General features: G+C 41.3%; 1 protein-coding gene across 2 annotated transcripts in view; it reads left to right on the top strand.

The window, feature by feature from the left end:
* wizb (WIZ zinc finger b) overlaps positions 1 to 13979 on the top strand; it is a 32370-nt gene extending 18391 nt beyond the window's left edge. Inside the window, exons 11-18 of one of the 2 annotated variants that reach the window (XM_084745235.1) lie at positions 649 to 1104; positions 1909 to 2409; positions 3267 to 3833; positions 3918 to 4129; positions 7879 to 8125; positions 9225 to 9390; positions 10732 to 11052; positions 13669 to 13979. In XM_084745235.1, the coding sequence (XP_084601361.1) occupies positions 649 to 1104; positions 1909 to 2409; positions 3267 to 3833; positions 3918 to 4129; positions 7879 to 8125; positions 9225 to 9390; positions 10732 to 11052; positions 13669 to 13726 (2528 nt within the window). In that variant the 3' untranslated portion in view covers positions 13727 to 13979. Of the gene's footprint in view, positions 1 to 648; positions 1105 to 1908; positions 2410 to 3266; positions 3834 to 3917; positions 4130 to 7878; positions 8126 to 9224; positions 9391 to 10731 lie in introns of both variants that reach the window. The other variant, XM_084745236.1, reaches the window with a different exon arrangement.
* Positions 13980 to 25107: the final 11128 nt, after the last annotated feature.

Here is a 25107-nt window from a genome sequence, read left to right as displayed (position 1 = left end):
ACAGTACAAGACTGAGCTGTCTGCAGTCCAAACCTTTCTCCCTTTGAACATATGTGATGGATTATGAAGCCCAAAATACAACATCGGAGAACCCGGGCTGTTCAGCACCTGAAGTTGTTTATCAAGCTAGAATGGTATAGAATTTCACTTTCAAAACTTTATTAGTGTTCCCAGTTTGCAAATAGTTACTGAGTGTTATTACAAGAAAATGTGATGTATCACAGTGGTAAACATGCCCCATCCCAACTTTTTTGAAATGTGTTGCAGGCATCAAATTCAGAATGACTTTATATTTACAAAAAACAATGAACTTAATCAGGTTGAACATTGAATATCTAATCTTTGTATGTGTCTTTATTCAACTGAATATAGTTCGAAAATGTTTGCAAATCATTGTATTCTGTTTTTATTTGTTTTACACAATGTCCTAACTCTTATGGAACTGGGGTTGTAATATAGTAATATAATAAGTAATGTAACAAGTTATAACTTAAATAGTATTACTACTTTTTGAATGAGTAATAAGTAAAAAGTAACATACTACACATCCTGAGTAACTTACCCAACACTGCTCTCGGGACACCTTTCATGAGTCTGGGGTTCCCATTAGACACAGCTTTAGTTTAGTTATTTCTTCTTCATGTGCAGCACTGGAGGTGGACCCCAACAAGGACATCGTCTGTCAGCTGTGTGGCGCCTGGTTTGAGACTCGGAAAGGCTTGTCCAGCCATGCACGAGCCCACCTGCGGCACTTTGGGGTGGAGTACTCTGAATCTAAGGGCTCGCCCATCGACCTACTGAACCAGCTCATCGATACAGACGACTTCAAGCACAAGGCCAGTGCACTGCAGCTCGACAGCCACACAGAACCACGGGGCCTCACAACCACGCTGTCCTCCCCAAAGCAGTCCTCGTTGCTGAGCCTCTCGTCCTCCTCCTCTTCATCCCTCCTGTATAAGGTGACCACAGCTGGTGGTGGGTCGACATCCAAAGCTACCTCTTCCTCTGCCTCATCTTTACTTGGCCCACCTGCCAAGCGTCTCAAGTCTTCTTCCATGCGGGTCTTCCGCCTGAGTAGTGGGGAGCTCATGGCCCTTCCACACAGTGAGTGTATATCCCCTTTTACACTGGACAAAAAACCCACAAACACCAACTAACTGGTTCTTGTCTTTAATGGGAAAGGGTACAATCTACATTCAGTCCTGGGTCAAATGACTCACCTCGTTTCAACTAAGGCTTGACACTTCTGGCAGTAACTTCTGCAACTCTTTTGCCCCTTTTCATACACATGCTGACATGCTTGACTCAGTTTGCATCCACTTGAAGGTGTGGAATTACTGATGATGATGGATATACATTTGATTTCCTCAAATTCTTGACAATAAAAGTCCCCTAATATTGTTGATATCTAAAGGCTTTTATTATGAATCAGCAAAGTCTTAATCTGTTGGGTTTTGATCAGCAGTAACTTAACATGACTCCTATGCAGCTGAAAGCGAACATGAATTAGTCAAATAAAGCAGATACCTGAACATACAAACACTGACACCGGAGATAAACCAAACTTTAAACCACACAGATTGAGTTAGAAACTTCAGAAGTACTGACAACTGAACACACAGAGACCTTTAAAAATGTCTTCCTCTCTGTTCTTCTGCACACACTTAAGAGTTTTGTCTTGGCTTTGCAGTGCACATCAGAGAAAAACAGAGCAAGGGCAAACAGGTCTACTGCCTATGGAAAAATCGCCTTTTTGTATTTGTTTGTTGATGGTAACCTGTTGGCTGTTAAATAAAAAATCATTAATGTTAAGTTGGTTTTATCTGTAATAATTGGATCTGTTTCAATGACTTATAATGATTTTTTTCTGTTTAATCCTTCTTTCACTTCAACTCTCTAATCTCCTAGGTGAACCTCCAAAGGAAATAGGCTGCGAATTCTGTGGGGAATATTTTGAGAATCGTAAAGGCCTCTCCAGCCATGCCCGCTCTCACCTGCGTCAGATGGGCATTACAGAGTGGTCTGTCAACGGCTCGCCAATTGACACCCTGAGAGAGATCATCACAAGACGGGGCCTGCCCTGCGCTCTTCCTCTAAAACCTCTCAAAACTCCACCCCCGTCCTCTCCAGGGCCTCCTCGTTCACCTTTGTCAACCTCCTCCTCTCCTTCAGCTACCCTCCTCAGTCGTCTACCCTTCGCCTTCGCCAGGCCCTCCAGCCCTCCTCAGCCCGCGGTGTCTAAGTCGAGCTCAGCACCGCCAGCGTCTTCTAGCGGGCTGATCCTCAAGCTGAAGCCTGAGCCGGTGCAGCTGGAGGTCACCGCACCTGCAGCTGTGGGGAGATCTGCCAGCTTATCTGGTGAAACTCTCAACTGGAACAGCTCTGATAGTGTGTTGCCCCTCAACTTAGGTAACACCAAAGTTTTGTCTCCAGAGATTTTTAAGCTGTTTAAAGGAATAGATATTTTAGGAAATATTCTTATTCACATGACAACATTGACACCAGTGGTTTAGTGGTAAAAACAGAGTTGTGTAAACTGGTAAACTAGATTACCCACCTTGTTTTCCCACATTAATTGATGCAGTTGATCTGAAAATGCATGAGTAAACTCTCAGCCTCATTTCAAAGGGTGGATAAACTGAGTTTACTTGGGTTTATCACCCACTATGCCCCCGATTAATACCACTCTCATGTCTGTACAGAAAATATGAGGCTAACAACTGCAGCCGCCAAACTTACCTTGCTGACTTGCAAAACCTGGATCTGTCCAACCATAACAATCCACTTGCCAGCACCTGATAAGTTGCGGTTTTACGGGGTATGTTCTTGGCCAGGCCCAGCTGTCATGCATGGTACCGGCACATAGCATATCTAAGGACAGAAAACAGGACAGGAGGAAGATGACTGAGGTTCTTTTGGGTATCAAGCTTGGTCAACTGTTATGGGAGCACAGAGCAAAACATTTGGGGTGGGAGGTGGAGGTGGTGTCATTTGTCATTTTTACACTTTGATCAATCAAAAAACATGCTATAGTGTAGGATAGCGCAGGGCTAGCTATGTGTTTGCTGTTGGTTGTACAGACACGAGAGTGGAAACTGTAGGTTCATTTTCAAGTTATAGTGAAAAAAACAACTATCTAGTGGATAATTGTACAAAATGTCTTTATAATACTGTGCATGCATTAAACCGGTAATGCATGTAGTTCTTTTGTTCTAAGAAGGATCCTTAAAATAATCATTGACTTTCTCCCTCTGGTCTTTCCACAGCCATGACCCATGAAGTGGAGCCAACAAGAGATATTCGCTGCGAGTTCTGTGGGGAATATTTTGAGAACCGCAAAGGCCTTTCCAGCCACGCCCGCTCCCACCTGCGCCAGATGGGAATTACTGAGTGGTCTGTCAACGGCTCACCCATCGACACCCTGAGGGAGGTAATGCACAAGAGAGGCATAGGCGGTTCCTCTCACTCTGACCAGGGAGTGAAGAAGGAGTCGAGCCAGGGAGCGAGCAGTCCCCCCTGGGAGAGCACAGGCGGCACTGGTGGTTCAGAGGGTCTGGGTGTTTCAGGCTATCAGTCCTCCAAATTCCGCAAATCTCCTCTCAGTTTACTGCAGTCTGGGTCGAGGCTCCATAAGCAGGGCCTGGGGTCCATGGGGACATCTGCCACCCCACCTGCAGGGAAGTTCTTCAGGGTTTCTGCACTGGGGAAAAGGCCTCTGTCTGAGGAGGCAGAGCCTGGCCACTCACCATCACATCAGCTCAAGACTTTCTCACCTCAGCCACATGATTTCTCATTCAAAAGAAAACCCTCCCCAGACAAGCCCGGACACCAGGGTGCGTCACTGATAGGTTTTTGTTTTCCTATTTTTCTTTAAAAAGCGACCTCCTCTCACTTTACTTATTTTCTGTATTCTTCAGATCCCAGCTGTGAGCTGTGCGGCTTCTACTTTGAAAACCGCAAGGCTCTGGCCAGCCACGCACGAGCCCACCTGAGGCAGTTCGGCGTGACTGAGTGGTGTGTAAATGGATCCCCCATCGAGACGCTTAGCGCCTGGATGCGCAGCAGGCCGCAGAAGGTGTTGGAGATGCATCGTAGCTACATGCAGGGCAGCCGCTCCACCCTGAAGAAGGTGAGAAGAGGCAGTTCGTTGTAAAGCTGGTAATTCATTTTAGTGTAATAACACAGGTCAGCGCAGGTGTTTTTATGAAGCGAGCAAGCTCTCAGACTTTACTTGGCTTTATCTTTGGTCTCTGACACTTCAGCAAAGTCTATTGTTGTGAGAGCGAATGTTTTTTTTTCCCCTCAGAGAAAAAATGTAAGGTATCAGTGGAAGAACTTCTGCCTCCCACAAAACTAAGCAGCTACACAATACAAGATCATAACCTACTGTGCCACTTCTCTGACACGCTCACTATCCTCGCAGTGTCTTTGAATAGGCGTCATGCTCGCAGATCTAACGGGCCTCAGCTGGTGGCTCGACAGACATTTTGTGTCTTGGAAAGCTACAGACGTGTTGTCTAACAGCTTTGAGCCTTACTGTAGATCCTGTGTCTTTACACCCAGCAAAAAACACTGTGGGGACAGATGCCAGAACAACTCAGCTATTGACTTGATAGTTGCCATAGTAACCAGGGTGCCTGGCAGCTTATGTTTCATCCTCAGATAAATTATGGCATGCTGTTGATAGAAGAAAACGTACGCTTTTTTTTTCCCTCTCTTTTCTCCCTCCTGAATTAGTTTCTGGTGCATTTGCGTCACTGTCACACCTTTTCCCTGAGCTGTGATGTGACACACATACAGAATGGATCACCTTTTTAGGCACCCTTGTAATCATATTGTAAAGGTTTTTTCATCCTGGAGAGATGAATCCAACTAAGCAGAATTTATTTTACCATTAGGCCTGTATCTAAGGACCAAATAGTGACTGATGGCATAGACTTATAGACTGAGGTCAAAATAGACCAATAATTGATAATTAATCAGCACTATTCAAGTCAGTTTCCAGGATATAATTTCCAGATGTGTTACTTTTCTTTGTCTCGTGTGGTTGTAAACTTGTAGAATATTTTGGGGATTTGGACAGAAGAATTAATTTGAAGTCATCATACTGGACTTTTTAGTTGTAGGGTTGCAACTAAATGTCAGAAAACAGTAAGAATGTCCATCATATTTCCCAGTGTCTTTTATTGATGTCTGCAGATCAGGTGTCTTATTTTTTTTTATGATCGACAGTCCAAAGCCCAAAGCTTACAATGATGTAGAGATGAAACAATAATCAGTTTCATGATAAACCCTGATTGAATTCAAGACCATTAGTATTACTGTTTCAAATTTTAATTATTTTGATTACCTCGTTTGATTACTACACTTTGAAAAACTTAAAGTGAATACTGTCCAGCATCAACCAAAGTCAGCAACAGTCTTCCAGATGCAGGCGCAGCAGTTATGTGTGTTTGTTTTATGTCATCAGCATCATAAAGGACACGATGTCAGTTCAAATTGTTGAGAGGTTTTCAGTATAAAAGTTGGTAAAAATGATTTCAGTGTGTAAATCAACATTTTCCACCGATGGGAACTTCACTTTTGAAAGTTTGAAGCCACTGACAGATAAATGTTGAAATTCTCCAGCTACTCTGTAATAAATCATTGTTTTATGTCTGACTCTTATGTTTGATTTTCAGCTCATTTCAACAATACAGCAATGATACTGATAGCTATGATAATGTTGGCCACTGTCATCATGACATTAAATTTTCAGACCGTTTCATCTCTAGCACTGTATATAGTTAAGTAGTCACAGTTACCTTGCATGCATTATGCATGTTTATAAAAGAGACAAACGAATAAGTGAACTGAGTAATATTAAAAAGATGTTTACTTCACTTGATTTACATGTATATTAGTCTGACTCATCAGATGTAGACTGTGGGTGTAAACCACCTACTAAACGGTTTTCTCAGGTGGCATTCTCCTCTCCTGCCGCTATCTGCATGTTACTGTTTTCAAAATTCTGTCGCGCTGGGAAACAACAAAAACAACCTCCAAACTAGCAACCTTCGCTCTGAAAATGGCAAGTTATTTTAACCTGGTTGCTAATGGTAAGAACACAAACAAGCTAGCAGCTGTTACCTTTTCTTTTGCTGAGACTTGGCCATTTTGATGCCAGGGCTCACCTCTCCATGTGCAAGTATTCCACCAGAACAAGTTCCCCCCAGTACTCTAGTTTGCAGGGGCACAATTGCTGCATTCTACGTTTGCATTGCCCAAGAGGATTGTGATTGGTTTAAAGTCATACAAACAAGCCAGGGTGTTTTTTTCCCCCCCTATAACTGGATGATAAAGAGTGGACCCAGACCTTTCTCCAGTGCTGACACAGCACTGTGGTCTGGCTAGGCGAGACTAGATGCATATTGATTTTAGAAGTCACAGTACTCAAACTTAACTTAGAGCCCTGCAGACCCTCACAGGTGTTTTTATTCCAGCTGATCAGACCTCTGGCTGGGTGAAGTCCGGTGTAGCTACCGCAAATGTGTGATGTCACCAAATTCTTCTGATAAGAATGATGAATGCAGTTCACGGGAGCATGAGGGACATGTGAATGAGTCCTGAGACGAGCTCTTATCAGGAAACATATGTGAAAACACCCGCGTGAGGGGACTGTAGATGTGCAGGGGCTTAATAGATTTAGCAGAGATTTGTCTGTAAAACTAACTTTAATCCATTTAATGGACAAAAACCATCTCGACTCAAGGTCAACTTGTTAGATTTCCGTGGCGCTTTCATGCATTTAATGGCCTTTGTTGGCAGATGAAAGATACCTATCACATCACTCAAGCCTCATCTATTTACTTTCTAAAGCAGCTCATTGATATAGATGACTGAAAGCACAAAACCAGCTCATAAGGATCTCTTAATCGCCAGACTGTCAGATCATAATTGGACTCACAATTAATGCTTTAATAATGCCAGGTGCACTTGAAAGGTTACCAGTTATGAATGTATATGTCGTGTTAAAACACAGACTGCGATTTTAATTGTAAAACAAATATACAGAATGTCACAGCTGCCTAATTGTTTATCAGGATCAAAGCATTTCCAATTAGATTAAATCAATTCTGAAACAGTCTGCCATGCTAATTTACTCATTTATCTACACGTTTTGGAGTATAGACCTTTTTAACAGCAGCATTTTGACGTGAAATAGCGGTGTAAACACAGCTGTTACCAATGATACTAGTTAAGGTTCAGTTTGAGTAAGGATAAACAGTCGGGGTGCTGCTAGTGCGCATGTTGGCTCACTGGAAAGGGCTCAGCTACACTAAATGGAACAGGACTTTTCATTCTGTGTTCCAGTGATACTTGAGAAATCTGGATACCCCAGTCAACTTTCTCTTTTTCTGTTTCCTGTACTTAGACATGCTGCGTGCTTGTCTATGTTGAAGGGAAAACCAAATTTTGAAGACGATTAAAAGATGTTGCCGGGTGGGCAGTAAAAACCTCATATATTTAGCTTATGTTAGCAAAATGCAATCAACATCAATCATTAGCTTGCTAGTTAGCTAATGATTTGCTATATATAACTTCAACAGGAAAAAAAAAAGTTTAGAACTGTTACTGGACATTATGACGACTGTGAGAAAGGTCTATGAGGGTGCGTATGTAAACTGTTGAGGGGGAAAGTTGCTATTTTATATAATATTTGACCTTCTAATGAGCTTGTTAGTACAAGTAGTTATATTTAATGTAGTATCCTGGGGACATGGCAGCTCAAGTGTCCCTTGTTGATTAGGAAACTCATCTCTTTCCCTCTTCCAGAAGAGGAGCTCACCCCTCACTGTGTCAGTGGATTCTGACCATATCCTCCCCATTTCATTACAGAAGGCCTCCTCGTCATCCTCCTCCTCCTCCCAGTGGTCTTCATCTTTGGCTGTAAGCCTGGTGCGGCCGCCGAGCCGTGAGGTCAGCCAGGGCTCTTCCAAGACCTCCGAGGGTGAAGCTGGTACCGATCTACAGGCCGCTCCCATCAGGCCGGGCCGCAGCAGTCCCGGCCTCTCACGGCTTGCTGACGGTCTCCCGCTCCAAGCACAGGTGGCACGCAGTGAGCTTAACGTCCGCCTGCCCAGAGGTACGTGAGGATACGGCATATGTTCTGTGCTTTCATGTACATTGTGCATTTTAGTTATTCTTGTTGAGGCAGAGCTTGGCTTTCTGAGCTACTGAGGAAAAACATTTTGACCATTTATATATCATTCATATCATGTTTGTCAGATTAAAAGTTAATTTTACAAGTCGAGAAAGTTGCACTTTGTCATATTTTAGTTTAGTTTTGTGTAAAACTACTCGGTAAATTGTCATTAACACCAACATCGCTGCCACTTGTAACGTGATCTTACCTCAGGTGTTTTTTAAAAGGTGACTGACGGCAGCTACATGGTCGCAGGGTTAACTGTGGGATACTTTACATGTGATACAAATAAAAAGAGTCTGTTATACTAAAAGAAAAACACTGAAAGCGAGGAGTTTCATCAGGGGAAATAAATGAAGTGTTAGGAAGAGAGCCTGTTAGTCTTTGTTTTCAGTGGCAATAAGTAGCCTTCTATGCTTTATTTTTGACATTGAACTGACTTGCATTATTATTATTATTATTATTATTTTTGTCTGTTGGAGTTTTTGTCAAAGTTTTGTTTTGAAAAGTGAACGGGCCACCCTTTTATATCAGATGCATTGAAGAATCTTTGCACAAATACGAGATTAATTGATTAAATTTTGACAGTCTGGCGATGGGTTAGTCACTACAAATTCATGCTGTGCAGCATTACATTGCTCAAATCCTGAGAACTTTATTTCAAATTCTGGTTGAGATCCTAAAGTTTCCAAAGATATCAAATATGTCACTCTGAAATTTGATATGATGTGAGTAAGATGATTTTTCTGACCTTAAATATGCTCCAGGGGAATATAAAAAGGAAAACTGCATGTTAAGGGGGTTTTAAAATATTATTTGGAAATATGAAAGAAAAATACATTCATTAAATCTGAAAGATAAAGAAAAGTCCACATTGGCTTTCAACGAAATAAGTATAATAACGTACTTACAGAAATACTGGACTGATGCATTCATGTATTAGTATTTTGGTGCAGCTTCTTTGCACTAACCCTGTTTCTCGCCTCCTCCTCCTCCTCCTCCTCCTCCTCCTCCTCCTCCTCCTCCTCCTCTCAATAAGGTTTTGAGCGTCGGCCCTTAAAGCACCCGTCTTGTCCAGACGGAGCAGAGAGGGACAGCGGCCCTCCGAAGCCCCCCCGCACAGGCACCGTCCCCGCCCTGGTGCCCAAACCACCCTCCTACCCACTGGTCAAACTGGTGGGCAAGTTCTACACCCTGAAGTGCCGGTGAGTGAAACCTGCCTTGTGTAGAGCAGGGCTTCACAGCGCTCAGGAGAAAATGTTCAGAGCCCTTAACATTAGATATTTTGAGGCGGCAGCATTAATAGAACTGTCTGGCTACATTTTAAATAGTCCCATAATCCCCCAAGCAGCAATCCCCACCCCCACCCCCTGCCGAGCAGTACTCTACTTTTAGTTGCGAAAGCATGAGAAGAGTGAATCATTTGGGATTTTCAGGCAACATGAATGAGCGCTTAAGGTCTGATATAACTGCAGTAGAAAAGTTTGAACAGAATGGGCTGCTCCCTGAGGGAGGAGCTGAATTTAACCATCAGTTTGTATTTTATTGCTTTGTGTGAAAATGTTGCTGAACCACAGTAGATGTAGATTACTATTAGTGCTTTTCTGCATAATTCCCTGCTTTTAGAAATGTTGCTTCATTACTTATATGATATCAAAGTTTCTCATGAGAAGTAGAGTCAGTTTAAGCAGCCATGAAGATCTGAGTAAAAACCATTCAAAACTAATAGAAAACTTAGTTCAAAAACAGCTAATTCATCTCTCAAGAGTGTGTGGGCGTGGCAGATCATGTCTGATTGACAGCTCCCTCAGGCATCTCAACATGGACACTAAGTAATGTCCCGCTGTGGACCACTGTAGACACAAGCAGCAACAAAACATATTTTAGCACCTGAACAAAGGACCACCTACAAAAATCATTATCTGTTTAAGCGTACACTATATTTACCATGTCTACTGCTGTACTTTGTCATCAGAAAGTGTTATCCGATATGAAACTGAAGCCACCATCTGTGCTTTCTTTGCAGCCACCAAACTGTAGGATCACAGCTGCCTTGATCTGTTAGTTAGTGTTATTGTGCGACTGCGGTGTTTTCACATGCTCGTATGGATCCGAACTAACGTTACTTGTTGTGGATCGAGGCAACAGTAGACCAGCAACTCCCGTGTCTTGCAAGGGAAAATTGCTTTTCTTTTTCAAAGGAATATTGTGGCTGTGAAGAGAGCACAGGCAGCGGCTTCAGTCCACCGTTGGTGAAAACTATCCAACAGCAAATTAAAGCAGGGAAAATGTTCTGAATATACCGTACACTTGAACTGATATTGATATCGCCCAGGCAACGTTTTGTTGCACCCACATAGCAACTGACGTGGATTTTTAATGATTGGTTTGTGGAATTAATTGCATAATTTTCACAAACACAAACACACCCAATTCAAACTCAAGACAGGGAAGTGTACAACAATGTAGATGAGACCCTAAGTTACAGAAGACTATTGTGGATTTGGGTTTCTAGAGGCTTTAATGTGTTTTACTGTCTGCGTCAGGTTCTGCGAGGTGGAGTTTCACGGTCCGCTGTCGGTGCAGGAGGACTGGATCAGACACCTCCAGCAGCACATCCTCAAGATGAACTACAACAAGCCTGCTGCAGCTAAAGCAGCCACAGCTGATGACCCAGCCCCGGTCCAGACCTCTGCCCCAGCCTCCACCTCTACCTCTAGTACCACCTCTACCACACCCGCCCTCACCTCCACCCCTACGCCTCCGGCCGAGTGCGCTCCTCCTGTCACTGCCACAGAGATAGTAAAGGTCTCAGAGGAGCAGGCCGCGCCATCTCCAGCTTCTGTCGCCCTCCCCACGCAGACAGTGTAAGCTCGGATTCATCACTGTCATTTGACCCCTTTAGTTTTCTTCCTGCCTTTTATAGTTTCTTTTCGTCCATGCGTTTCTTTCCTTTGGCCTTCACAAAGTGTTGTTGAGGAGGAGTGTTTCCCCTCCAAAGAGCCCTCTGAGCACCTTTGAAGCAGCTTTCTAGACTGTTACTAAGTCCCGTTGCCATGGGAACGAAGCTCTCCTGGCTTATCTGTGCACCGGGGATGGATGATTGTGGGAAATGTCCAAGGTTATGAGGAGAGACGAACCGATGTTTTGTTTTTGCCTTGTTCATATTGAATGTCCAAGTGATGACGTGGACCATTGCTGTACCCCTCCTCCCAGTCTCTGGGCGATTTAGGGGTTAATGTAGCCCTTTAGAAAACTTCTACACTTTTGCCCCTCCTCCCTCTTTCCCCTTACGAGCAGTGCGTTACTAAGACCTGTGAGACTTTGACCATTTCTACCGGCTCGCTGCTGGTAGCCCTGGCCTCAGCCTCTCACTTAAAGGTCCTGACTGAGATTAAATGACAATTCTAATCATGCTGGTCTCGAGGTCGAGATGTCAAACATGTGGTAACACTTAGTGTTAAAAGAGGCACTTTTAACGTCGACACTGAGCACTTACTGAAAACGTCCATTTAAACGGGCGAAATCTGACTAATTCTGATTGGTTAAAGGAGCAAGAAGTGGAAGCAAACCCAAAAAGGGAAGATCCCCCAAGTTAAAGATACTACAAGGAACTTTTGGTGGAATTATGTTGATTTTGGAGGCTCCTGTGGACGAAAGCGATACTTTTTCTGTTCTCAACCACAAAATAAAACATCAAAACTAAATGAATCTGAATAAAAATCTCCTTCTCCTTCTTTTTCACTTTGTCTGGGAAAATATAAGCACGGGCTCATTTTATCTGATTTCGCAGAGAATCTGACCTGACAGCAGGTTTAACAATATAGATATAACTAATCTTCTTGCTGATGGTCTTGTTAAATTATGTTGGTCATATAGAAGCATCAGTGTCAAATCGATCCTGGTTCATAACCACTTAATTACTCCTTGTAGTAGCTTTAACTTTATAATGTAATAATGATCCCCAAATATATATTTTGTTTGAATGTAGCTTAAAGCACCTATTAATACCTTATATGCACATTTTCGTACACAATCAAACATATGGCCCATGTTACTTTTGTGTTAGTTTGACCTTCACTCCACAGGCTGCTGTTTTCAGCAGAGAGGGCTGCCGTTGTGTTAAAGACACAGTTGCTTTTTAATCTCCTTTTCTGGATCGGAGAAATGGGGCCGCAGGAAACCGTCAAGGTTACACATTTCAAGTTGCCATTTTCCTCCTGCCTTTTTTATTTTCATCCCAAATTCTTATTTATTTATTATTATGCATCTGAATGTGGTAAGCTAGGTCATTTTAAAGCTAAAGTAGAACTTTGGAATGTTTGAAAATAGGTCAGCGGTGCACTTTTATTACACTGGTGCACAATGTGTGTGTGCGTGTGTGTGTTAGTTTGTATGTTTATGTACATACATAGCAACTGTGCATTTGTTTCCCATTTTAAAGAGACAGACAGGAGTAAAACTGCTTGATAGGAAGACACCTCCTGAATGTGGGAGCCTGTGTGTAGTCATAGTCTGATCAGGACTTATATGCATCCGTCGGCGTGTTAGGATGTGCCAAAGAGTCTGTTTACTTCCTTGTCTTGCCTCTGTAAAAGCTGTTTACATTGGACCTGATGGTGGAGGAAACTCTGCACAGCTATCGAGTTCTCCAAGGCTCCACACTGAACAATGGACTGAACCAGCGGTGATCCGCATCCGCTACGCGCACCGCCGGTTCGAGAGACTCGGGCTCCTGGAGCGGCTTCATGGGACTCATGTTGTTACTGTAGGGTTAGATTATTCCAATTAAACATGAACACAAACCAAACGTCACACAGGGCTCTGGAGAACTGTCGGCCCTCAGTCCAAACGCAGAAACGCGTCGTTTTGACCTCGGAGCTCCTGAGGCTGAAGTCTGTTTCTTTCTGAATTGCTTCAGAGTGTGTTCACATCAGCCCACAACTGAAGCAATAACTAAAGGGTCCACGTAGGCTGACGACCTTTTAAAGTTTGTTCCAGTGTTGCCCATGTTTGAAACATGACTGTTCAATCCAAACGATACCCAAACCCTTTTATGGAGTATAGATACATACTATATAACTACATGTACTTAAGAAACTGTTGATGCTAGTAGAGCTATCAGCAGTTCTATTAGCAAGGTAGTTAAAAAAAATAAGTGATCTTAATTCCTCTATCGTGATTTGATTTAAACCTTTGATGCTATGTATTTTTTATTGCTCTGTGCATTTCTGTATTTGCAGTCCTGCAAGGTGAATCTTAGAGTATTTTTTATTTTTATCTGTTAGTCTCTCCAAGCTGAAACTTTGGTGCTGGTGAGAATGTTGCAGGTTGGGAGCTGGCGAGTGACTGAACGTGAGGAAAACATTTTAGTGTGATTGTCATGTCCTGCTATCAAAGGACTCTAATAAGCAGGCCTTAAAGGGGACCACTTTGCACAGTGAGATATGATCCTCTCTCTCTCGCTCTCTCTGCATTCACAGGGTAATAGATGCTGCTGCCTCTTGCAGGTCTGTGGCTGAGTTACTGTGTAAGATGTGATTCAGAGGCCGGTGCGTGAAGAGTTCCCTTTTAAGATCACCTGACTAAACCTCAGCTGGTGTAACTGGCTGGTTTTGGGTGTGTGTGTGTGTGTGTGAGTGTGTGTGTGTATGAGTGTGTAAAAAGACAGTGAGATGACAATGATGATTAAGAAGAAAAAGATGCAGTTGAGGAAAGAACTGTACTGTACACAAAGGGTTAAGTTTTAAGTGAATCAACTCCAGAACAAACAATAAATGTGATTTCAATTTCACACACTGAATTTGTGCTTTTATTGTACCATTACTGCACACTCTTAGAAGTGAGGGTTCCAAAAGGGTTCTTCCTGAAGCGCCATTTGTTAGGGAAGAACCCTGTTTTGCACGTGAGGGCTCATCAAGTGTTGTTTGCATCTAATCAACAAAGAATCCCTGTTTATTGAAAGAGTTCTCCAAGAATTGTTGAGATCCTCGAAGAACTCTTTCATCAAGGGTTCTTTGTACCTTAACAGATTGGGTGGGTTCTCGCTAACACCTTTGGAATATAAACGGGGCCTTGATGGAACCAAAGGGTGGGCTCTGGAATAAACAACCCCCTGGATGGATTCTTGTTTGCACCTTTAAAGGGTGGAAAGGTTCTGGATAGATCCCCCTGAGGACCTTTTTCCACCAACAAGGAACCAAACTGGGTGTGTCACTGTGCAACGCCCTCTGTTGATGACCTCTCATGGGGAGTTCTGAGTGAAACTTTCACAGGTGAATCTAGGTAGAACTCTAAAAGCTTTACACATGGAACCTTTATAAAAGGTTCTACCAGGAACCAAAAAGGGTTCTCCCCTGGAACAAGCTGAAGATCTCATTATGGCTCTAGTTAGCACATTTATTTCACAGATATTTAATATTATTTATTGTACACTGTGGTCTGTTAACAGTTGATGGAGGTGCTGTTAATGTTGTGTGCAATGTCTTTGGTTGTAAGTGTGTGTGGCCACTAGGGGGCGGCACGATATCAGCTTTACAGTTACACCGTTAATTTCCAGCACATCTGACTGGAGTTTAACTTCAGATGGTAGAGACAAACAGGTCAGTCAGGAACATAATTGACCACAATGTGGAAATTGTCTTCACCGCACAGCATACATTTAAAAACAAAACAACAGAGTTACTTTTAGACCGCCATAAAAGACACACATAAAGGGTTTCAAACTTCACTCTCACACTTGTAAACAGAAGCTGAAAAAACAGTGTCATTTAGTTGCTGCTCCGGAGCTTTTGATCATTTAAGTTTATATGGATGAGAGGATCTTAAGGTTTATGTGTTTAAAGGACCAGTGTGTAGGATTTAGTGGCCTCTAGTCATGAGCCTGCAGATTGCAAACACAGACTCCACCATAAAAGAAGACCTGCATCCTCTGCAGATATACAGAGCTCATTCTAAGGTAACAAAAACACAACAACTCTTATTTTCATTACATTCATAAAAACATACTAATGAATATTATATTCATTTTTTGTCATATTCTGACAATAGATCCCCCTAAATGTTACACTTTGGACCTTTAAGAGGATCCACATTAGTTGTTACCAGGGGTCCACACAAAAAAGTACAAAGACTATAGTAAAAGACTATCACAACCCCGAACTCCTCACACCCACCCTGCACCCCCCCAGATCACCCTGTCTTAGATGATATCTGGTCTAATCACACTACATCAGTTTGATATTGATAAACTGCCCAGATGCACTCAAACAGTGTACTCACGAGTCACATTAAAAGAAAATGCACTAAGAAACAAAACAAAATAAAACATAGTGCAAAACACAACCATGTAAAAAGCTTTTCTTAAATCTGATTAATATTTCTCATTTTTCACACTTAGAAAATAAAATACTATCAGATCGTATAGATCTTTTGCGACCTGCAACTTTAGTGTTTTAGTTCACACCCAGCAGGCAGCACTTTTCAGCATAAAAGCTCTAAAAACCCCAAATACTACAACAACAACAACAACAACAACAACAACAACAACAACAACAACACAATTGATGCAGGTTTATCTGGTGAAAGAGAAACCATTTTGGTGTGGCACTTTGAAAAATATAATCAATAATCAGTCAATTTATTTCAGATGCTCATGCCTCACACCACTACTGCAGGGAATTTACATGGTATGAGATATGTTGCAATGTCCAACACCTGCATCAGCAAACAACTGTTTGCAAAAATAGAGGTGCCTTGTGGTGTGCCTGTGTTTAAAGTAATCATCTCTGACACACACAGTTTACTAACAGTGTGGTCTGATGGACAGGAAACCTCTGATTCATGCTGTAAGAGCACTGTTGACTCAGTAAGTCCAAGAGCCTTTTCATTTGAATTAAAAGCTAAACTAAAGCCTATGAATAAAATTCTAGCTAATATGTGTGTTGAATGTGTCTGCTTCGAATAAAGCTGAATCAAGATCACGATGTGTGGTCCGAACTGTAACTTTATTCCTCCATTTTTTTTCATATTCTGTTCTTCATCTACTTACTACAGATCAACATGTCTTTATACGCACCATTAAAGTTTCTGCTTATGGTTGGCAGCTTCTTTTCACCACCTCCGATTGAAATCTGATTATTTAGTCTCAGAAGAACAGCTGCATTGGCTTTCCTCTTGTCTAAGACTTTTATCTGATAATGAGAGAATGATTAAAGGTTTTGGGTTTTTCTTCATACTGCCTGGTGTGTTATTCTAACATCAGCTGAGGGGAGTTAGAGCTATTTATAACAAATAAAGAGGTTTAAAACAGGCAAAGTCGCTCTTTAAACCTGGAATAACACATTTTCTGGCCACTTTGGAGCACCTTTAAAGCTGAAATGGCAACAGTTGCCTATTTACAAATCCAGCAGATATGGATTATCATTTGTTTAAAACCTTATGTACACCAGTGGAATATTCACTCTTGTAGCTCTGTTTTTGGTCGCCACCAACTTGTGCAGTTAATATCTGTCACTTTTGCTGCTTGACATTGTTTACCAAGTAGTCACCAACTTTGTCTGTCTGTTCTTTAGGCAGGTAGTGTTCAGTGTTTTTTTTTTTTTTTTTTTTTTAGACCTTTTTGCCTGAAAACCACCAATAAAGACTCAAAGTGGTGAGAGTGAACCAAAACAGTAAAGCTGAGGTATGGAAAACCAAAATAATTAGCTTAAAAATGCCGAAAAGCTCTGTAGAGCCACAGAGTTGGATCATAATTCTTTGTAAGTATTCATGACAAGTACCCAAGTAGTCATAATGTCATTGTTAATAAAGCAATATTGATTACAGCTGCTTTATGTGGCAGAGCGGAGCTCCTTTAAGAGCATTTGCTCATAAGCTCAGTGAGAAGACAAATGAACCTGCGTGACAGAAAGACTTAAATGACTTTGCTTCATGTTTTATGACACTAATTCTTTTACCCTGAAACCCTGGATGCCACTTCCTAGATCAATTCTTATTAACCTGACTCGTGTCTCCAAGTCAAAGCAATAATCCTGATCAATGATAACGGTAATGAGTTCTCCAAATTGGCTGTATGTTTGAAGACCTATGGACAAGCAGTAATTTCCAAGACCTTGTCTCTGTCAGTCTTTATTGATTTAAGTCAGTGGACAAACAATATAGTGCATCTTATATTTTCTGTCAAAATACATGTGAAATTGGTTTTACAACTTGTGTAGATGATTCCTGTGACTGAAAATATCTAGGGATCATTTCCACATTGTTTTACTTGTACGTGCAGCTCCCAAACTCGTCCGAGTGGACAATGCTATCTTGTGATCCTGAAAACATCTGTGTGGATCACATTATTTTTATTCCCTTCAGTTCACACAGTGGTGGAAAGCGAACAGAAACAACAGTGGGAGGAGGACTGATGAGGGTTCACAAGAACTGAGTGCAAGACCTGAACTTGCACATCCAAGTACAAGAAACTTTACTATTTAGTGATTCCAGTTTATCTTAACAGTCATTTCATTGAAAGCTCAAAACCTTGTTGTAAATATTTTTTTATTAAAAGCCATGTGAACGGGATTGACACAGTGACCCTCACACGATCTTTTCCTGCGACTGTCCAGAGCAGTTCCCATCATATGCAGATGATGAATGAATGACAGAGCCCTTAGGGGAAAACGATTGGAAATGGTTCACATCTAAATGAAAAGGGGTCACTCATGCTGAAATCAGTTATTTAGCTTGGACTTAAACAAAAAGAGGAGAACGACATCATGCTGGTGCAGCTGCAGATGTTACCGCTTGACCGCCTGCCATTACACAAACACCTTGAGCACACAAATATCAAGGGGCTGCGCCTCGAATCCAAATAAGTAACAAAGCTGTGATGTAAGAAGGCTTAACTGACATCTTTAACCAATGAAACGCAGATGGTAATAATTACAGAGGAGTTATTTATTCTGTATTGTAAATAACTGTTGGATTCAGATTCCAACGAGCAGACACAGTATTATGTGCGCTGTAATGTGTCAAAAATGGAATGTGAAGACACATTTTAGTGAAACATTTATCTGTTGACATCTGACACATGCTGTAAACATTCACAAATAGCACCAACATAATGCATAAACAAGTCAGTCTCTAAGCAGAGCAGCATCTCTTTTATGGAGTTTTATCACAGCATGGTCACTGGTTTGTTATGTTATGGAAAAAACAAAAAAAAGATCCCGGATATGAATTGAGATGAAAGGACGAACTCTATAAACTAAAAAGATGCTTGAAGTCTTATCAGAAGCCGTTCTGCTGTCAGAACCAAACTGGTCATCTTTTGATGAACTACAGCTTCCTGATTATCATGATGTTAATCAAAGTGTGACAGAATAAGTCACTCCAGCTGTTTCCTCGATCTCCTCAGTCTCTTATCACATACCCAGCAGGCATCATACATCGCTAAGCTGATATTAGATATCTGACTGGTAAGAGACAAAAAATGATTTACACATCTGTGCCATTAACTCTTTTGTTTTCTTTCTTCTACCTGTCACTGTGACGGTAGATGTTTTCCACCCCACTTGCGGGCTCTGCTCCTTACAGTCCTTGCAGGGATTTGTATTGATCACTCACTGTGTTCTCATCTGCTGTTTATGATTTTAGAGAGTCTGATAAATCAGTCGCACAGACACCAAAATGAACTGAACTTGACTCTACCCAGTTTCCGATATCATTCAGCTAAATTCTTGGAATGAAATCATTCTTTTCCCCACTGTTGCAACACCGGATCTGGCCGGTGCAACAATCTCATCATTTTTTTTGCTCTGGATCAACGTCTACCACAAATCGGTCTCTCTTAAATTTGCTTAAATCATGACAACCAAAGTCAGTTTGATAATTTGTTCACAAAGTGGCCATTTTTACTAACTGAAAGATGAAAAAAAGCTAGACAAGAGTCATAAAAAAAAGATAGTTAGAGCAAGATAGAACTAATGAGCAAAACTTAGACTGAGCAATTGCTCTTAAGTAGTGTCTCAGCTGTAGTCACACACAAAAATGTGTGTGTCAGACGCTGGCTAAAGCAGCGCCCTCTCTAATGGTCAGCTCTAAAGATGTTCAGCAAAGAGCTCCTCTTGTTTTAGTTTTGTTGCCTGTGGTTGGTCCAAAAAGAATACTTTTCTTGGTCAAACTGAATTGTAAGCTATAAAAGTTGCATCAAATGTCAAATGTACTGGGAAGTCCTTCGTAGGTCAATCCCCTGTGATTTAACACGCTCTGTCTTCATTTCACATCCATTTATGGTGTGAGAGTGAGAGATAATCCCACCTTTAAACTGTTTCCTGTTCGCACGGAACCAATGACCCACGTCCAGGGGATTAAGTGTCTGGACTGATGGATCCAAATATTTTAATAAATTAATCTGTGTCAGGACACTCTGGCCCCTTTGGGCCTCCTTCATCTTGATACCTCCACATTTCCACATCTTCTTGACATTTGTTTTGAATCTTCAGAGAAGCTAATTAAGAGGGGAATTGAAAGCAAAAACAGGAAAGGTTTGTATCTCTCTGTGGAGATTAGATCCTTGGACCCCTGAGGTGCCACATGAATGTCCAAACTGGAGCTATTGTTAGCCCAAAGATTTACTCACAAACATCCCAGGATACCCAGAACACACACAAAGTCAAGCAAAGGGCAGGAAGCATCAGTATTTTTGGACAGTTTGGCAAACAGTTTCAAAGCAAAAATAGCGGGACAATACTTTACTGGTCAGAAATAAAATGGAGAAAACACACCACCCATAAGCTCTCTCCAGTTTCCTCTTTCTCTGCAAAATAAAAAAAGACATAAATCTGCACTTGTTTAACTAGATGTGTCCCACATGTTGGAAATCCATCAGTCTAATATGTCATTTGAAGACTCATTCAGAAAGCCATGAGGGGCTTGTTGACAGATGAATGTGATGGATTATGGTGGAATAAAGAACCGTTTCAGAGCCGTTCAGACCACCCTGAGACATCTGAGCTCAGAGTCATGTTAGCACACACCCTGGAATCTGACATGGGCCGGCTTTCAGCGTTCAGAGCCTCTCAGACTCTCCCTGCATATCAGGGGCTTTGCCTACAAAACAAACTATTGACTTGATTTATGAGACAAAACTCATAGTTTAGAGTTCAACTGATGTGGGTTTTTAGCCAAACTAGAGCATCATGGCTCTACGGATGACAGTGTCTGTTGGTCCTCCACTTTGGTCTGGACTGAAATGTCTCAACAACTGGATGCTTTGGTACAAAAACCCTCCCCCTCAGATAAACTGTAACAACAGAATAGACAAATATAGACTCACATATCAAACAACAGTTTAAAAAAAGAAGAAATAAGTAAATATAGGGTGGTGAAGGGACTAATTGCCTATGCCTATGTCATGCCAGAAAACACACAGGTGTGTTAATGATTTGTGCGTCACTCAGGGGAGCTCTGCATGCTGGTTCACTGTCGGTGTTACTGGGACATTTAGTGGAACTGAGCTGTAACAACTGTTGTTAAGTCCATTTGTGTTTTTCCTGCTCTGACAAGTCAAAATGTCTCCTGTGCAGCCGGTCCAATCTGGTGTCCCTTTATACAATCTATCTATGTACATAGATCGGGACTGTAGTGATCACTTCACTTTCCGTGTAACATTTACAACAAAATAGCTGCTAATCCACTGATGTTCCCATCAGCCTCAGCTGTGCTTTGTGCTAATTAGCCAATGCTAGCCTACCAACATACTAAACTTTGATGCCAAAGATGTTACAAAGACGCAGAGCTGCTTGCATGAATGTCCTTCATTCTCGATATATATTCTCTGTCTTTAGCACCATTATATATGAACATCTGAATTATGTTTGTGAAATGAATGCAGTATCTATTGCCCTCAAAAATCCCCACAATGAAATGAAAGTTGTCCAAAGATTTTCTGCTTATAGAATAAACTACTGAGTGTGCATTACTGTAGGGAGTAGTAATTGAGTGAATGATTTTGGACATGCTTGTTTAACCCTTGTTTTATTTTTAACATTTTCATCACAGAGAATTTGAATATATTCATCACTTCACCCTTTTTATTCTAGGATGGTGAAGCCTAAAGCATGCACTACGACATGGCACCAGCACTCAATACTGTAAATCATCGAAATTATTTTATAACTGGGTTCTCCACCATCCAGAGCAACTGAAAGGAGAAACTCTGTGATGCAGATACATTATCGGTTTTATGTGTATGAGATGCAGATACATGCTACTCCTTGTTAGGTGTATTTCTTCGCACAGAGCATGTTAGTATTACACAGTTCATTTGTGTGGTAGACCTTATTAACACATTTTATACTGGTGACGCAAAACAGTTTAGAAGTGATGATAAAGAGAAATGTTTCGGTTTCTTGCCTTATTTAATCCTCATATTAAAACAGTGTTTGAGTCTAGTTGTATGTCTGGTATGATCACATGCCAGGAAAACTTGTTTTAGTAATGTCTAACATTTGCTCACCACATGTATGGTACTTTGGTCTACATGGAAGATATTGTGGGTTTAATGGAGGAAAAGAAACAGCGTTTCAGGGTTTTTTTTTTTTTCAGTTATTCCATCTCTGTGTGCTGTTCTGGGACATAGTTTAAAAGGAATTCACCCATGTTTATTGCGATTTATCATTAAGAAGGAAAAAAGCTGGATTTAACAAGTGTCCCTGACAAAACATGAGAGGCCATTTCCTACTGGGCAACGATTTGAAGCCCAGCGGGTTATTGTGTGCATGTGTGGAATGTGGAACGTGAAATGAATCCAAGGTTATGTTCAGATTAACGTTTATTGTGTACATTCAAGATTTAATATGTAAAACCAAATTTATGCCCACAAAAACAATCAGACAAAGAAATAACAACAGTAAAACTAACAGAAATGTCTCCAACTTAGTGTCCAGTGGTGAAAATTATATGATTTAGCGTTACTTTTTAGCCTTTGGTCTAAACTATTTACAATTAACAATTCTATTTAAAAGACACGTTCATCCAAAGCAATACAAATCAAAGTATTTGAAATGTTGAAATGAACTTTTTCAGAGTACTTTAGTAACTGAGAGGGACTTTGCAGTGCAACTTAGTTGTTAGCCAGCTAGTTATACTGAGGAAACTTACTACAGATAAACTGTATTTCAGGAAGAGAAAGGATCTGTTTCTAAGTCTCTGCACCTTGCTATGTCCTGATCTGTCACCTCTTAATTTTCCCGACTCAGAGGATAGTGAGACACTGAGCAGAAAAGGCTTTGCAGTTTGGCACCGTTCCTCCTCATGACGCCTCCGGGACATCGTTTATCATCACGGGTGATGTGAGTGGGCTTGCCAGCACACATCAAGATGTAACCCACAGCTTCTCTGTCTGTCCAACCTGACCAGCTGAAGACTGATCACTCCCTGAGGGGGAAAAAAACCTGTTTTCTGTCATATGCGATGCTCCCTCATTCACAGCCCCATTTAGATCATTACCTCTGGAAATGTCTCCCTCTAAAACCGTAAAAGTAAGGACAGAGTACTTCAGTAATAACCAGGCTTTAAGCAATTTCTTATCTACAAATTTGTATCATAAACAGTCTCTTCTGAGTCTGTCTGTGTCTGGCGTTGGGGGCATTGTTTATTCTGGCTCATTGCTGCATCTGTGACTGCTGCTGAAATCACCACTTTTGTTCACAGAGAAACACGCTTCTGTGAAATGTTTGTCTTTTATGTCCCCTGGGAGTGAATATGTTTATAGTGGATATTTTGGAGTCTTAAACAATCTTGACCGTGAAAACACCCCTAAATTTACGTAGACAGTTTCCTCGCTTTGTCCAGATTGTCATGTAAACACAGCAGAGTGCAACCAGAGACGAGTCTCCGGGTGCAGGTGCCTCGATTTTGTTGTTGGCTCCCGGGAGATGTATTGCGGAAATTAATTTCTTTAAGAAAACTTGCACTGTGAGAAATTGTCATAACAGTTGGTGACCTTCCGGACAAGTCTGCTTCTGAGGATTAACAGAGTAAACAAGCTCATGGCTTTTAGTAGGAAGGAAATTGACAACATGACTGATCGTATACGTACTACATTATATAATATGAAAATCAGACATGAAATAAGTTCTCACAAATCTTATAACTGATCTAACAGCTTGGATTTATCTGTAGTGCACCTGTGGTTAGCGTCACTTACAATTTTCCTTAATGTTGTGTTGGCTTCTGACGTGATTTAACTGCAGACTAGGACTGCATGATTTAGCAAAAAAGTCATATTGCAATTATTTTGACTGAAATTGCAATTGCCATATGATTAGTGGGAATGATCATTTCTGCATCACAATTTTCATTTTCACTGAAACCATTTGTTGGGGTCTGTACCAAACAAACATGTTTTCATACATCTGGAGAATCACTTTTTTAGACCAGGGCATCTCTGCACTTCATTATAATAGTGGTTTGTCACACATTTTCCTCTTATCAAATAAGCGCACTTGGCCACATTTGCAGTTTTGATAATATTACCATTAACTGTGCAGCCCTGTCTCGGTCCTCGTGAATTTATCTTCACCACTCATGACTGAAGGGCCAGCTGCTGGCATGGACAACACAGCAAAGTCCTTAGCCGGCCAAAACACAGAGACAAATCTATCCTCATTGTTGCCACTGGAGTATATTTACTTGGATTTCTGTCTGCACAGACCACCTCAAAGCCCACACTGGGATCTCTACAATTACTCTGAGATGTTGATGACTGATTCTTACCAATAATGCCATTTTGTAATCTATAATCTGCTGTTATACACAGGACCCACACAATATGGGAGCCTTAAAGTTATAATTCTAAATGCAATTTAGTAAACTCCTTTTTTTTAAACTAATTATGGTCAGCATTCTCTTTGCAATAACCATTTATCGGTTTTACATTCTGTTATTATCTTCCATTATAGTAGTTTTGTTAGTGGCAGGGTCCGCCAGTCTCACAAGGATTATAACTTAATTTAAAGTAACATCAGGCTGAGGAGGAGTGTTTCTTCTATGGTTAAATATTTTGTATCTGTTTCACCTCTTGTTGCATCAGTAACCACACATAACAGTGATATCACAGTGTACTGACACGCCCTAAAAGTACTCTTTTACATCACTGCAGCAAGCTGAAAAGTGCTTAGGAGCTTTTGTGCTTTTGTATGTGCACAGATATTCAAGTTCACAGACAAGATTATTGCAGGTTTTTATTGTCTGGATGGTAGTGACACTGTTGTGCACATACACACGTACACTGATGTGAAAAGCTAAAGCCGACCTTTCAATCAATTAAAAAAAAACAGGCAGTAATAATGGAACATGTTTTTTTGACTGAGCCATAATTGTTCTAATCTAAAGCTACTTTCTGCATAACATGCCACATTACCAGGAGATTCAGTCTCTCCTGGAAGGTAAATTCAGCATTACAGCACCATTTCGACTGTGTCGCCACTTAGGCTTGTGCCCCCACATGGAGAAATTATGTTCTCTTTTAGTTCAGCTCAGTAGGTTGCCAGGTTGCTGAGGTAATAACCACCATCTGGGGAGGTGAACGCTGATTGACCGCAGCTCATAAAGATCCAAAGTCTATGATCTGTGGAGCAACACATTAGCATCTCATTGCCTGCTTTTTAAATGGCTCCGTTAATGTCACTTGTTCCGTCAAGAGCTGCATGGCTTTCTCGTAACTATGAGTCACCATGTGGCCCCTGCTCCCATGTAGATGAGGTTGGGATCGTCAGCTGGAGATGTCCCATTACTGTGAGCGCTATTTCAAGCACCAGACGACTTTCTGGATTCAGGATTGGAAATTTCAAATCATTATGTCCCCGGCTGCCTCTTTGCCCAGCTGGGTTTCACTCGCAGTGCTTATGTTGTGGTTGAGTTTTATTGTT

Source organism: Lutjanus erythropterus, chromosome 19 (genome assembly GCF_056507025.1).
Source record: "Lutjanus erythropterus isolate fLutEry1 chromosome 19, fLutEry1.hap2, whole genome shotgun sequence".
Taxonomy (NCBI): domain Eukaryota; kingdom Metazoa; phylum Chordata; class Actinopteri; order Lutjaniformes; family Lutjanidae; genus Lutjanus; species Lutjanus erythropterus.
This window is presented reverse-complemented; position numbering and strand designations above follow the sequence as displayed.